We start from the raw sequence: 15,795 nt of genomic DNA, 5'->3' as shown, positions 1-15,795 counted from the left end.
GATACACATGGCCCAGCTCAGGTGAGGCCAGGATGACGGAGAACGACAGCTCAAGGATATTTAGCATCCTCTAAACAGCTCTCAGTTCACTTTTAGATGTTTGATGGGACACCACTGTAGTACTGTGTTGAGAGGCCAGGGCCCCATTGTCTCTGCTACTACATCAGTCTCCATCTCAAGCTGCATGCAAGTCAAGATGTAGTTTATCTTTTTGTCTCTGATAAGGAGTAATGGGAGAGGAAAAGGAAAAAATAGTAACCTACCTCTTGGGCCTTGGCGTCCATCAGGGCCGGCTGGACCTATCCAAAGATAAGAGCTCATTAGGGATTGCTGGAGTGGTCCCACAGTGTATCCTGTATGGTGGATATTCCCTGAGTGGTGTACAGCTGAACACAAGATGATGGCTCCCTATTGTATGATATCTGAACAAGACCTGGACTGGGATCATTGAAGGTTCAGAAACTTTCACCTAAAGCTTAAAAGTAAGGACCATTTTTATGCAAATGTAATCTAATCAAAATGATTTGTAGGGAAGACCTGGCAATTCATATAGTGTAGTTCCACTGCACAGTTATCTCCCTGCCAATCCTCACAGAAATAGATTGTTCACGGGCGGAAACAAACCCTACGCATGTTTACATTCTCTAGAAGTGTTGAATCAGTTCTTCGATATTTACCTACGGCTCCTTTAGCTCCTGGCTCCCCTTGAATACCAGGCAACCCTCTTGAGCCTTGCTCGCCTGCAATCAGATTAAATTAAAGTGAATACAAATACTGTTGGTGAGGATAGATTTTTATGACCATCAACATTTGCACACTAAAGATAGTATTGACAGGACATTCAGGCCTCACAGTTCATGATGCCACGCGATCACTTGTGGGCACTGAGAGGGAGTTTTCCAAAGGCACAAATTAACTGAATGCTTTCCAGGCAAGGAGGAATCTCTCTGAAGGAATAGGTACGGATCACTACCCAGGGATACCTGATTATATGAATCAAGTATACGATCAGGTATGGCAAACCTTATGTTCTTATGAACACAAATAATGCCAACAGAACAATATTTATATATCATTAAAAAATAAGCAGAGCAAGGTTGGATGGGCAGACGGTATTGCTGCATGCACTTTTTAATAATAATCCACTTCATATTTTATAGACAGTATTAATTTCAGGACCCCAGACAACAAATATTTATATACTGACCTGTCATACCACGAGGTCCTTTCTCACCAGGGTCACCTAGAACAAACACAAGGGGAAATATAACTTTCCGTAATTCATAGATTCATAGAGTTATAGATTCCTGGGCCAGAAGGGATCATTGTGATCAGCCGGTCTGACCTCCAGTAAAACCCAGGCCATAAAACTTCCCAGAATAATTCCTAGAGCAGATCTTTTAGAAAAATATCAATCTTGATTTAAAAATGGTCAGTGATGGAAAATCCACCACAACCCTTGGTAAATTGTTCCAATGATTAATTGCTCTCTCCATTCAAAATGTTTGCCTTATTTCCAGTCTAAATTTGTCTAGCTTCAACTTCCAGCCTTTCGACAGTGTCATATCTTTCTCTGCTAGATTGAAGAGCCCATTGTTACACATTTTTCTCCCATGTAGATACTTATAGACTGTGACCCTTAACCTTCTCTTTGTTAAAATAAAGAGATTGAGCTCTTTGAGTCATGTTTTCTAATCCTTTACTCATTTTTGTGGCTCTTCTCTGGACCAGCTCCAATTTATCAACATCCTTCATGAATTGTGGGGACAAGAACTGTTTCACTGAAAAATTTTACTCAAAGAAAAGAAATTCTGATGACAAAAGCATCAAATAACTAAGCCAATGAGGAAAGTGATTGATCCCAACCTTACACTGGGGGAGCCAGGACAAAATATCCTGAAAGTAATCTGATAGGAAGGAAGTACTGACAAAAGTAATTTAATTGATTAACGTACCTTTGGGGCCGGGCGTTCCCAAAGCTCCTTTCTCACCTAAAAGATACAAAGGCAATGGCTTAAAGAATAAATATCGTGTGAGGGAAAAGGTCTCCCTCCATCATTCCTCTCTAGATACAGAATATAACTCATCCGTCCTTTCTTTTGATGCTTCATCTCATCTCATCTAATCAATCATGTTCCTATCTTCCTATTTCCAGGGCACCCATCACCATCACTGAGTTTATTCTTCTTCCTCTTTTCTTTCTGCTATTATCCTCGGGCCGCAGGGTAAGAACCTTGCATAGACATGACCCTGATTCTCAGCTGAGTGTGCTCTTCTGAGGAGCGGAGGAAAAGCACAACATCTGTTACAGCCCCTCTACCTGGTCAATGTAGCAGAAAGTGGGCTCTAAGTCTTACCTTTGGCCCCTGGGAGACCTGCTTCACCTCTGAATCCTTGGAGACCAGGAGAACCTGCAAGAAAAAATTAAATTGGGGGTTTATTCATGTCCAGTCTACTCCATTGCTGAGCATGTTTTCTAAGGGAGGCAAGCATGCAGGGTGTTTTGTTTCCTGTAAGTTATAACAGGAGAATGTGGAACTCACCAGGAGGACCATGTGGGCCAGGAGAACCCATCATCCCTGCAAATAAGACGTGTACAATATTTCAGCTACATTGCAATGGGAAGAGCTCCTCTCTTTGGGTTTGCCAACAGGTGACCAGATACCAGAACGCCCTTAATTAAACAGGGTCCCCCAGCCAGTAGGTGATCTCGCAACATTTGCATCCTATACATCAGAGCAACTTAGTCTTTAACAGGGATCACGGAGATCTACAGGAAGCAGCTTTCCCAGGTGGGCCAAGCCACCACTTCTCCTTGGCCAAGGCAGGAGGAACAGGGTTCCAGCTTGTTTCAGCTGGGAGCTGCTCTTTATGGGCAAAATTGTTCTCTCAGTTACATTGGTCAGCTCCCACTGATGTCTATGGAGTGGCACCTATGTGACAGGCAAGGATTTGCCCGTTATTTCTAGAGGTTCAAAGGCAGGCCAAAGCCATCTGTAGGCTCCGTCGGGTTGTTGCCCCCAGTCAATCACCTACAGCAGCGCTTATATGTCCATAAAACAAGCTGGTTTTTGGGTCTCAAATAAGTCTCTTTCCATTACAGCGTATCGCTCTGAAATGTGGTAGTTTAGTTGTAGGCCAGCTCATTCATCTGCTCAGTGCAGGAAGGCACAGATAAAAACAGCGGGACCCACAACCTTCAACACATCCTCTCACAGCTCCTAATCCGGGCTATTCCCCTGGTAACCCTGCCATTCATCACTGTATTTACCTTTGAGGCCAACAGACCCTGGTGGACCAGGTGGTCCTGGAAGTCCTTGATCACCAACAGCACCTGGAGAGCAAAGCATCAGAGAACGTCATTAACCGGCCCTGCCATCTGCTATCCTCCACCCCCAGGAGGAAATCGAAGATTCGAAGGGATGTGTCCACAGAGAAGGGATCAGCTGCACCACACTGAGCTTCTCTTGCTTTCCTGAGCAGCCAGACAAAACAAACTTCAGCTTGTTCAGGTGGGAGCCACTCACTACAAACAAATTGTCTCCATGAACCTAAACTGTGCTCCCTGTTGATATTTTCAGCCATCTCTTTCCCCACCCTACCCCCCACAGCCCTGCTCCAGGGGCACCAAATACAAATGCCGCTTTGCAGACAGATGTTGCATGTTTACAGACCTACAAAACAAGCCACCAGTCACCTCTAGTCCATTTTCTTCTAGGGATCACCTTGAAAAACTGAGGGTTAGCATCCAATTTAGTAAGTATCTGATTGTGGAACACGGCTCTGATTCCCCCCCGCTTCGTGTCATGATTATTCAGTAATTAAGACAACTGAGAACGCATTATCCTGAAATGAGCTCATCTCATTGGCCATTATGATGCGCCGGAGTTCGAATCCTTCTAACAACCCAGGCTTTATCTCACGACACCACCTGGCATCTTTGCCTTCTATTGTCACTAAATATTTTAGTGGAAAAAATATCTATCAGTCATTTCTGTGCTGAAAGATGAGTAAATCCAATGCAACAGACAGATCTTTGTAATTAAATTGTGGCAGCTACAGAAATTAAGATTCTTTTTGGTAGGTCACACAATCAGAATTGTCACCCAGCACCACCCCTTCTCCCTTTTTTGCACACATTAATCAGTTCTCTGGTTTAGTCTATTTATTCAGCTCTGTAATAGATTTGGGCCAGAACCTTTGGTGTGAGCCTCGCCTCACTCTAGGCTGCAGAGACAAGATCAAAAATAACCAAGACCCAGCCCGCTTCTGGTTCTCCAAAACCCAAACCTCACTGATGAGCTTCGGCAAAACAAAAGCCACCTGGTTTGGCCACTGTGCAGCTGGGAGAAACCTATAACCTTTCAGCCCTATTCTAAGAGGAGAGGCAGATAAAAGGAAACCTGGATCTGAACTGTCAAAACTAAATCCTAACCACTGAGGTTTCTGCAAAACCAGAACTCAGACACAGCCTCCAGGGCCCATCTCTGTATGCACTGGGGAGAGGAACAAGCTGCAACAGACAGAAAAGTCTCCTACCTCTGTCTCCTTTCTCTCCAAATCCAGGTGGTCCAGGTTCCCCACGAGGTCCTGGTGGCCCTTCTCGCCCTCTTTGGCCCATGGATCCCTCCATGCCGGGATCACCTACCGAAAACAAATGGCTTGTAATATAGCTTCATATGTTCCATGCCGTGAAGTTCAGTGTCTCTTCACATCCCCGCCCCCGCAGCAGGATGGCAAAGGTCTCCTGAGGTCCCACGTTAGCACATGCAGGCTGAGAGCATGCATATACTGTGTGAGCCTCCCACTGAATTGAGCTGTGATAAATTCAGAGTCATTGTGTGAGATGGGTCGGTGCTGCTTACCCATGCTGCCTTTCTGTCCTTTTGGCCCTTCGGGTCCTGGGTGCCCAATCGGACCTGGGATGCCTGTAAGCAAAACACAACACGGTAAATCTAAGTTTCCCTGACTATGGAGCAGGGGTGGGTGTCTAGGTAATAAGAAAATAAGGGATTTGGAAACCCAGGACTGCAGGGTTAGGGTGGGTGGACTGAAAAATATATTGTTCACTAAACACTGTATACGTGCAGGGATCTCTTTAGCAGCACATGGAGGTGCAGTGCGGTGTGATGTGAAATATTCTGACTCAGAGAACACAGCTGATACTGAAGGATGCACGATTTTGTCTATAAAATATTTCTAAATATTTAACACGAAAGGGTCTGGGAGCCACATACCAGCCGAGTGTGAGTGCTGCGCTGTTATCTGACACCGCGGCAACATTTGCACGACGGAACACCCCCTTGGAATGCACACACCCGTGCACACACATTGGCGGGGCACGATCACTCGTGCGTGCAGCCGATCGAACTGTCACACGCAAAACCCAGTTTGCAAGTGCTAACCGGAATCGTTCAAACGTGCCCACGGGCATCAGCACGCCACAGTCATGCAGACAAACGTGCTCACGCAAGCCAGGACAGGATGAGGCCTCACTGAAAATAAGGCCCTTGAGCAACAGGGCAGTGGTTCTGTCTGTATTTCAGCAGCAAGGGAATAATAACTTGCAAGCGGCACGAGCCATTTGCAATGGCACAAGCGTTAAGCTCAGACTCCGTGGAGAGCCAGCCTGGAGGGTTTTGACATCACTGTGTGCGTGGCAAAGGCTGGTGCCTTGTCAAACTCTGCTTACCTGGTGCACCAGGAAGTCCTCGATCTCCTGTTAGAACAAAGAAATAGACCATTAATGGGAAAATGGCTCTTTCCTTAGGTTCCCATCTTCATCCTTTGGCTAGTTATTACCCTCCTGCCAAAAACCAGGGGTGTAGGTTCCTTGCTTTTGACAATCAACGCCCGCAACATTCCTATAAAGCACATTTGGATTAAATCAGATACCATACAATTTCTGTCTTGGTTTTTCAGCTGTTGAGCGTATTTCTGGATACAAAGCAATATCTGTGATCCCCTCTACAATGATCTCTAAAGAATCTTTGCCATGGGGTGGTCGCGAAGAGTCGGACAGCCAGCACAGTCATTATAATACTGGACCCGCAGAACCATTTAGAAGGTGAGAAGCAGTCTCCGCTTCATCTGCCTCTCAAGAGAACTAACTTCTCTGAGAGACCAAAGGCCATCCTTCAGCGAGGTGCTTCCAAATTTATAGTCATCAAAGCACATTGCCCAGGTATTTGAGAAAATGTCTAATTTCAGACTCACCTTTGGAACCTTGCATTCCCATATCGCCTGAGAAATGAGAAAAAAACAAAATCAAGAGAGATCCAAGAGGTATTGCCAGTGATTGCTCATTTTGGGACCACCCTTTCTTCCTTGTTACACTCCCAACTCCCAGGAAGACCGATGGGAGTTTGCGATAAACACAGAATGCAGGATTGGGCCTTTTCCATTTTAACTAGTCGTTCTAGTCAACTCCCTGGATTCATCGTGACAATGATTGGAAGAACCCGAGACACAGAAACAAGAAAGGGAAACACAACTCTCCTGTACCTTTCAGACCAGGTTCCCCTCGGAAGAAACCTGCAATGGGAAATAAAATGACTGTTAGATTTAATTACACAATTTCAGGTAAACCGGTCTCTCTTGCTCTGAAGACACAAAGCTGCTTCTGACTTGATTTCAAGATTGGAGGCAGCGTAGTTTAGTGGACAGAGCATGGGTTGGAAAGTAGGAGCTCCCCAGACAGCTAGGAAATCAGCCGCAATCACTCATCTCCTGCAGAGGAAGGACAATCCTGCTCTCTGAGTTCTAATCCCATTCCTGACTCTATGACCTGGGAAAAGCACACAACCTTATTTTCTCCGTCTGTAAAACACAGACCTCACTCACAGGGGTGTTGTACGGAATAATCAGTTCCTTTTTGTGCAGAGCGTTACAAATGATAAGCCTTATCACTGCTGTAAGTATGATTCATAATTACACAGAACATTACTTTACAGCCACCTGGATATCCCTCTCTTGGATAAGTATGGTAGATTTAATCCCTCTGTTACTTCCATTACAGACAGCATTCGAAGACCTGTATTTGCTTGTAGCACGTTCTGCCATAATAGAGAGGGTCCATAATTTGACTATATTGTGCTGCACTGTGAAGGCCTTTGCCAGCTCAGATATGCGGTCACAGGCCCTTACCTGGTTGAAAGACTATTCTGCAAGTTTTTCCACTTGTCTGGGACAGTTCACAGGGCACTTTTCAAAAAATAGCCACCTAACCTGCTCCTGCAAAACTTGCATATGCAACATTTGCCTGTTCAGATTATTCATCTGTGCAAGCAAATCTATTTTTGCATGGGCAGTGCTTGCACCTCTCCATTTTCTGCAAGTGAAAGCAAATTTTTCATGAGCAATTTAGACAACGAATTTGGAAAATCTGACATGAGAGACTGATAATGGCTCAAGAGTTTACATTTTTCAGTGCAATCTGACTGCCGGGACAAGGGTGGAACTGAAACGAGGAAAGATCTGCTCTCAGTTACACAAATGTAAATCTGGAGTAACTCCATTAAAGCCAGTTAAGCTATTCCAGGTTGACAGTGATGTAAATGAGATCAGAACCAGCCTCTTCTTCAATAATATATACGGAAATCTGGTAAGACAATGTTCTACATTTTTTGCTACCTAATTGTGATTTTAAGTCACACCGCAGTCTGGACAGTCCAAATGGCACGTCTGCACTTCTTTCTGGTGAAGCATCTTTTAGTGATCGATTCTCATGGAGTTTCATTCTTACCGCGTTCTCTTTCCGAAGCCATTCTGTTCTTCACAAACTGCCAGAGGGACTCTTGATCTTTATGAACAAAACCTGTGGCATAGTCTACACCTTGCCCCACGTCAGAAGTTCTGAACTGTTTGTTAATATCTGCGTTGTCTGGATTAATTTTCAGGTAGCTGGCTTGGGAGTTCTCCAGGTGTTCCACACGAGATCTCAGCTTCCTCAGTTCTTCCGCTGAAAGGTTAAATTAAAGTAAAACATTAAAGAGGAAGGAGCAGTGGGTTGATCCCCATAACATCTATTTCTAAAGGCAGAAGCAGGGGAAAGTTCTCTGTCAACTAACAGTTACCACTGAATTTGGGAGGGTTATTCTGTGTATCTAGTAGCTCCTTGTTACTGGTAAGATTTTACCAGGGATTTCCACGGGACTGCAAAAGAAGCTGTCAGTCTCTAAGGGAAGAATTATCTCATGGTCAGAGCACAGGAGTGGGAGTCAGATCTAAATTTTCCTCCCAGCTGTGCCACTGATTGCCTGGGTGATCTTGATCAAGCTAATGCTCCCCCTCTGGTCATACTTTCACTAGTGGCAAACGGGTGTTCCTAACTCAAGTTAAATCCTCATGTGAACAAGACAGTCTGTAGTTTTCACACAAGCCAGTTGGTTGAGGCAAACCCCAGGCTTCCCCACAGCTTTAATTCAACCTGCTTATACACGTGCAAACTACACACTGCCTTGTCTTCACTAGGATTCAACCTCGTGTTAGTTATCTCGAGTTAAGGACACGCCGGTTTCCCCTCGTGAAGATGCACCCTGCGTGCCTCATTCCTCACATCTGTAGAACAGGAACAATACTGATTTCCATAGCTCACAGAGCTGTTGTGAAGCCTGATCCATTAATGCTTGTCAAATGCCTTGAGATCCTTGATGGAAAGCATGAGAGACATGCAAGGCACCCTAATGATCATTTAAAAGCACAGAAAAAAATGCTCATTTACAAGCTAAATATGAACAACTAAAAGATACTAGACCCAAGAAAATTTGAAAGCAAAGTTGATCAAACATGGCTGGCTCTGGGGACAGTGTCCATTGTGTTGGTGCAGCATGGGAGAGGCCAAGGAGTCCAAGGTATCCTCCTGCTGAATTTGTGTCACAGGCTGTTCAGTTCTTTACAGGAGGTGACACAGATTATGTCACGCACTGTGACGGGCCCCAGCAGACCAGTTTGTGTTTGGGATTCAGATCTTGAACCAAATTTTAGGAAAGACGACGATGAGAACACAAGAACTGTGAAACCAGATCAGACCAATGGTCCATGTAGCCAGTCTCCTGTCTCTAAGACAGACCAGCACCGGTTGCTTGAGAGTAGGTCTAAGAAACCCGACTGTGGACAGTTGTGGAACAGCCCCGCCCATAGGAGAAGTTTCCCAACCCTCGTCACTTAGCTGTTGGCTTTTGCCCTGAGGCAGGAGGGTTTCTATCCCGTCTACATTATTTTTATCCTGTCTGATGTTTCTGTTGATGTTCTCGTTATTTTCATCTTTGTCTGATCTTCTACTTACCCCTGCTAAGCTCTCTGCAAACGTGAGTTCACGGGCTAATTATGTGCTGTGCAAAAAAGTATTTCATGTGTTCAGTTTTCAGTTTAATGTAATGCTCTCTGATCCTTGTCACAGATATTATTAAATTCTCTGTATGATAATATTATAATTATATTATATATTCATATATAATAATTCTAATAATATAATATATTTGTATATATTATACTCTCTGTATAATAATAATAATAATATAATAATACCATCCATTATTTTGTTTCCCTCTGTGTTGTCCCTTCTCAGTTATGTCTTCAGTAAACTAAAGTGGGTTTGCATCCAGGGTTTTACTTTGTTTCATTACAGATCTGGATCTGAACTGCCTCAAAATTTGGTGGGTATTTAGGTTTGGGGTTCGGCTCAGGCCAATCACTAATCACATCTGGGGTGCACTGAACCCTGTACGATGTAGTACATCTTTTGGCCTGCCCTTGCTGTGATCTCTTACCCAGAGCGATGAGTCCAAAGAGCAATCCAAGGAGGAACAGCCAGGCCAGGAGCAAACCCAGGAGCCATTTCCACCAGCTACAACAGGAACCACAGGGACACCACGCTGGGGCAGCCCCAATCCCGCCCCCTCCATCATCGCCTCGTATTTCTAACGTAGGAAAGGAGAACAGCAAGGTTAGTATAATAACCGTGAACAACGCACTGATTTCAGTATGAGAACAAGGCCCGCAAGGGTGGGCCCATTAAATACAAGAAACCTTTTTAAAAACCTTTCCACTGGAGCCTGCACACAATGGGAGAAATTCTGACCTTTCTGAAGTCAATGGCAAAACTCTCAGTGATTTCAACAGGGCTAATGTTTTTTAAACTGCCGACTTCCAGTTCGCAGGTGCTAGTTGCTCCCATGTTTCTGTGCTTGCACGGTGAATTGCAGCCATAGCTCTGAGTAGTTGCTCCGCTAACTATCTGATTTGCCTTTGCAGTCAAGACGTGCATCTGCCCAGATTTGCACCCACCACTGAATTACGTGAGCAAATTTTGCAGGTGCAGACTGTGCTCATCCTAAAACAGCAACCCTTCTGAAAATGCTCTGCCCTCCTGGTTTATCACTTACAGATTTATATCACATCTGGGTCATTCTTTTTTCCACTGAAAGTAAACTATGCTTTAATGTATCCCCTTCTACTAAAGTATCTTGAAAGCACCACTGACCTGCATAGGTTGCTTTGTCCTTTGTTGACACGGATTTTAGACCTCCTGTTGTTACAACAACAAAAGAGATTTTAATTATCTTTCTTTACAGTACCCAACCACACCCAGGCGAATGTGGACACAGCTAAAATACAATTCCGTTTACCATTGTGTCTTTAGTACAAGTTGTATTCCACAGTGCTTTACTCTAATGCAAGCCCACAAGCAAGGAAAGTATTAACTAGAGGAAACAATGGAATAACATTGGGGAAAAACGCATATTGCTGGTAAGTTGATCTGAACATGGGTGCAAGCAGGAAAGTGATGTAACATGTACTGATCTGGCATTCCTTGAGTTTGCAATACAAGAGAAATTTGCACACCCTGGGGATGGAAGGATGGCGTAGCAGGAAAAGCAATCAACAGGAAAGTGTAAGATAAAGTAGGGGCCATTCTACCCCTGTTAGCAACTTTTCCTGCTACATGCACTCCTCCTTATCCCAATGCATATAATTCACACTCATTTTACACATCAAGGGTCTGACTCAACACTGTGTTACTCCAGGGGTGTAACTCCACTGATACCATTGGATCAGGTCTTATGTGACAAGACAGTGCAAGTCGCTTATTAATTATTATTATTATTTAGCATGTCTTTCCAGTAGCACCCCAATGTGCTAGGCGTTTTCAGGCAGAGAAGAAATTCCAGGCTTTGCCCCAACGGCTTAAAATCTAAAGACAGACAAACAGACAGAAGGTGGGGGGGAGGAGATACAACATATAAGCAGAGGGATCAAGCACGTGATTGGCTTTGTCTGAATGATATAACACAGTTCTTTTTTTTAAAAAATAGGTCATACAAGATTCCTGATCACTAGATTACCGCTAACTTTTCCCAGCTCTACCACTTAATATCGACACGGAATAGGTGTGTGAATTAATGCATTCAGCCACAAGGCTAATTCACAGCGAGAGTGGAAATTAAGAGGCACAGGCAAGGAACATGTTCAGCTGGGATTGGAAAAGAGATCTGGAGGGCAGGAGAGGTGCAGTCCCAGATGGTGTGGAAGAGGAGGCTCTGGCATACAGAGAGGAGAGTATGTGCTGGGACAAACGGGAGACTGGTGTCAGAATGACCATCTCTTACCATTTGTTTCAGATTTCAGGTAGGAATCTGCCGCGTAAGAGGAAGAGAAGCCCTGCTTTTCTTTCTTCAAGGTGTCTTCTGAAAAGGAGCCTGTGTAGGTACCAGAGAGGAGTCAAACAGGTCTTACAAGAAGTCAGACTGGGCCAGGTCCTCAGCTTGTGTAAACCGGCCTAGCTCCATGGAGGTCGATTGGGCCATGGTGATTTACACCAGCTGTAGATCTGGCCCTTGCTCTTTAAGCCCTGGCGTGTTAAAAGCAAGCTGGCCAGTGGGCAAGCGTTGCAAAATTCTCCATGGAATGTCATACAGAGAGTACGAACTTTATCCCCCTGGACCTGGTATGGGCGGCTGCCCCCAAGCGGTTAATGGATGATTTGGCAGCCTAAATGTCAGCTGCTTTCCCTGAGCTTATAAAGTTTCAAATTGAACCTTTGGCACTATTGAAGGCAGATTTGTGTAGTGCACAGAACCGTCAACTCGAGAGATGGAAAAGATTTCAGGCCACTGAATCCATCTCGCTGCTCATGCTGGTTTATCCTCTGTTGTACTCGGGTTTTGTTCAGCGTCATTTTAAATGTGTCCAAGAGGTAGGGGTTTCACCGCTCCCCTGGGAAGAGTGTTCCACACCTCGCTGTCAGAGTTCAGGGCCGTAGCAATCCCCAGAGCCTGCCGGACTCCCACCTTTGGAACTGTTTCCCTGGTAATTAATATTCATTTCCAAGCCCCCAGCCCACCTGGATGCCATGGGAGATGGTGGGAGGAGGACATACCTCCACTGAGCCCAGTGCTGGAAGCACTGAAGACCTTGCCACTGTCCTTCGTCATGATCAAGAGCTCCATCTCCTTCTTGGCAGGGACGTTCTCCTTCTCCAGCAGCAGGAACTTGCAGTCTTTACGCAGGATGTCGTCGCTTTGGGTGTTCATGGTGCTGCCAACTAGAGTGTGCGAAGGCGCGTGTGAGAGAGAGAGAAAGAGCTCAGTGGGCAGAAAGGATGGTCCAGTGGTTAGGATGCTCTCCTAGCACTTGGGAACCCTGGATTAAATTCTCTGATCTGCCACAGGCTTCCTGTGTGACATTAGGCAAGTCACGACACTTAGCCTCTCTGTGCCTCAGTTCCCCAGGTGTAAAACAGGGGTCCCAGCAGTGCCCCACCTCATGGAGGTGTTGTGAGGAGAGCTGCATTTCAGACTGTGAGGGGCTCAGATATTAGAGCAATGGGAGGCTGTATCAGTTCCGGAGATAGAAAGTGCACTTTTGCTGAGGAGGCTTATGGACAAGCCACGGCTGAAATGAAACCATCTAGTAAAACTCAGGCGCTGTTGGTGATGGGGATATGAATAACATAAGCCCCGAGCTGTGGAGTGTGGGAGAAAACTGGACACAGAACAACTAAATCGGGGGTTCTCAAGCTGATGGTTGCGACCCCCTCAGGGGGTCGTGAGGTTGTTACATGGGGACAGGTCCAGCCGTGGGGGGTGCGGGGCCTGAGGCAAATGACACTTTGTGGGCCTCCCTTAACACACTGTGCGGGCCCATTCCGCTCTCCCACACTCCCCTCCCGTCGGCAGGGGGTGGTCTGCAGGCCCTTCCCCCACTCCCCACTGTCAGCGACAGCGGCAGCAGCATCCCTCGGGGGAAAGGATTGGCCAGTGCAGGGGGCCCCCCAAAGTGCGGAGGCCCCTATTCGCTGTACCCTAGGGACAGCTCTGCATGGGGGTCACAAGTGAATGAACAAAACAGAGAGCAACTGCTATTAAAATATGTAATTTAAATCTAGCATTTTAGGTCATTTATCATCAGTCATTCAGCTAGCAGAAGAGCAGGCGTGTTGAGAAGGTTTTCTGTTCATGCTAGCTGTATGCTGATTGCTTTTGAGAACACTATATGCAGTTTGATTTAGGCGTATAATACGTTCACAGGCAAATGGAAAGCAGCTCCACTGAATTGCTTGGTCTTCTAACAAAACGATGTAGAAAACTGAACTTGCAAATGTACTGGCACAAAGTTCAGATTAAAGATAATGGGCCTGCTTTTGCTCTGTTATCCTGGTGTGAATCTGGAGTAATCTCTGCTGCCTACTCCACTGTGAGTTTTGCAATATTTTAATGTTTTCTTAAAGCCCCACCTTCTGGAGTTCTGTGATTACACGACACGCTCGGCTGGAATTTAAAAAAAATGTTTCTAGCCCTCATAGTTGGGGAGAAAAGTTTGGAATCATGAAGCCTAAAGGTTCAAATACCAGAAGGCAAAACAAAAGAACCCAGAATTGATTTTTTTAAAATCTCATGATTGTTAAGCCAGTCTCATAAGTTGTGAATGCTGGGGCTGGCGGTACTGCAAAATTATGTACAAAACTAACCTTGCAAATTTTCAGGTTCCATATGAAAGATAACGGGCCTGATTTTGCCCCTAGTTACTCTGGTTTAAATCAGGATTATCGCCAGTGAGGCCAGCTGAGTTATACCAATATGACATCGGCATGGGGAAGGTCAGAGTCAGGCCTCTGATTTCCTAGCGCCGAACTTGCAGCGTCTTTGTTTTCCTTTGTGAGCAGCAAGAATGATATCTAATGGACAGCTTGGTTAGTGATCTGTGTTTACTTCTTCTAAGGCTATTCCGTGCACTCCTGTGGCCCAAGAGGGTGAATCTCAGCCAGGCTATGTCTACACTGCAATCACAGGGCGGGGTTGCAGTTGGAGTAGACATAACGGAGCTAGCTTTAATTTAGCTAGCTGGGAACTGGAGCAGCGAAGCCGTGGGAGCGTGGGCTAGCACTGTGAATAATTACCCAGAGTTCCAGGTGGGCTTCTACAGCCAATGCTGAAGCACATGCTGTTGCGGTTTCATGACTAACAGTGCCTGAGCTAGCTAGATTAACGCAAATCTGGGGATGCCCACAATGCTACAATCGTAATCTCCAAAGCTTTTGAACCAAGGACAAGGGCTCACACAAATCACCAGCTACAGACTGTCAATCCTGGTTGCAGACTCACCAGTTGACGTGCACGCTGCACTACCAGCCATCCCAGCACTCTGGGAAGTGTTTTTCTTCACTCCATATACTGCAAGACAGAAATCAACAGAGAATAAGACCATGGGGCTTGAACCCTGCTAGCCAGAGGAAGAGCCGCACAATTGCAGATGCTAAAGAAGCAGCTTGAGAGAAGGGGGAAAAAACAGAATGGTTCCCAAAATGAAAGAAGTGGAGGATCCTGAGGTACCCACCCAAACCCACCTAGGGCTTGATCCTGCAACTTTGCCCATGTGAAAAGTTCTTTTGCAAAGTGTATGGGACAACTCGCTCAAGTAAGAGCTTCTCCAGTGACTGAGGCCATGAAGGACTGGGCTCCTTGTTTGCCTTGGGTGCTGACATTTACAGGGCCGAAGGAAACACCCAACCCCATACCATATGACACACCAGAAAAATTGCCAAAGGGAATCTGCATTCATGTTTTTAATAGGATAAATTAGAAGTGAACGTATTTTCTTCTCAATTCGAGTCCCAGTGATGTTCCGTTTAAAGCACCGATTCTGCTGTCTTTTCTTTTAGACTGTGCATCCTGGGAAGGGCCCCTAATGTGAATTATTTGATCATCGAGGAGTTTCTGGGAGATGGGAAGCGCCACTGCATAACAAAGCAGCACAGAGCAGACACCCAGCCTCTCCCCTCTATGGTTAAAATGTCACTGACCTGTGGAGGCTGTGGCTGTACCATAAGTCATGGCTGCAGAGCTTGGAGCCAGGTTGTTCTGAACACCAAACACTGCAAAGAAAAATGTCCTGAGGTGAATAACTGGAGGTTGGCATTGCAACTGGCATTTGGACAAACAAAACCAGGACCAATGAAAATAACAATTACAGTGATTCCTGATAGCAAAGGTAGAATAGCCCTGGGACACTAAATGAATTCAGCTGGCCAGCTGTGTCTTTCATAAACATTTGTGTTCAGACCTTCACGAAGAATTTTGCACACCCCTCACTTTCCCTTTTACATCTCTGCCCCGCCCCCATATCATGCTGTTCTGGAAACCAGGGTCAGCCCAGGGTAAATAACAGTGGCCATTAGACTTTTGGCACATTAGACTCAAACGGACCTGCAGCTGTCTCTGTGCTGTGTATACATCTCTGGAGGGGCCAATTGACAAAGAAAGGGTTAGATTCACTGACAAGTCTAGCCTGGCTAAG

General features: G+C 45.5%; 1 protein-coding gene across 1 annotated transcript in view; it reads right to left on the bottom strand.

Annotated features, from left to right (window-relative positions):
* Nucleotides 1-15,795, bottom strand: part of COL17A1 (collagen type XVII alpha 1 chain) — a 61,526-nt gene that overhangs the window by 23,499 nt on the left and 22,232 nt on the right. The window contains exons 12-30 of the mRNA XM_067536940.1: nucleotides 15,302-15,373; nucleotides 14,604-14,672; nucleotides 12,380-12,544; nucleotides 11,610-11,699; nucleotides 10,484-10,528; nucleotides 9,771-9,920; nucleotides 7,745-7,960; nucleotides 6,505-6,534; nucleotides 6,217-6,243; nucleotides 5,693-5,719; nucleotides 4,866-4,928; nucleotides 4,540-4,644; nucleotides 3,272-3,334; nucleotides 2,544-2,579; nucleotides 2,358-2,411; nucleotides 1,956-1,991; nucleotides 1,208-1,243; nucleotides 678-740; nucleotides 264-299 (exon numbers count right to left, since the gene is read on the bottom strand). Coding sequence (XP_067393041.1) covers nucleotides 264-299; nucleotides 678-740; nucleotides 1,208-1,243; nucleotides 1,956-1,991; nucleotides 2,358-2,411; nucleotides 2,544-2,579; nucleotides 3,272-3,334; nucleotides 4,540-4,644; nucleotides 4,866-4,928; nucleotides 5,693-5,719; nucleotides 6,217-6,243; nucleotides 6,505-6,534; nucleotides 7,745-7,960; nucleotides 9,771-9,920; nucleotides 10,484-10,528; nucleotides 11,610-11,699; nucleotides 12,380-12,544; nucleotides 14,604-14,672; nucleotides 15,302-15,373 — 1,383 coding nt within the window. The remainder of the gene's footprint in view (nucleotides 1-263; nucleotides 300-677; nucleotides 741-1,207; nucleotides 1,244-1,955; nucleotides 1,992-2,357; nucleotides 2,412-2,543; nucleotides 2,580-3,271; nucleotides 3,335-4,539; nucleotides 4,645-4,865; nucleotides 4,929-5,692; nucleotides 5,720-6,216; nucleotides 6,244-6,504; nucleotides 6,535-7,744; nucleotides 7,961-9,770; nucleotides 9,921-10,483; nucleotides 10,529-11,609; nucleotides 11,700-12,379; nucleotides 12,545-14,603; nucleotides 14,673-15,301; nucleotides 15,374-15,795) is intronic.

This window comes from Emydura macquarii, unplaced genomic scaffold (genome assembly GCF_026122565.2).
Source record: "Emydura macquarii macquarii isolate MOO-44397 ecotype Brisbane River unplaced genomic scaffold, CSIRO-AGI_Emac_v2 contig_3692, whole genome shotgun sequence".
Lineage (NCBI taxonomy): Eukaryota > Metazoa > Chordata > Testudines > Chelidae > Emydura > Emydura macquarii.
The sequence above is the reverse complement of the archived record's forward strand: the minus strand, read 5'-3'. Positions and strand labels throughout refer to the sequence as shown.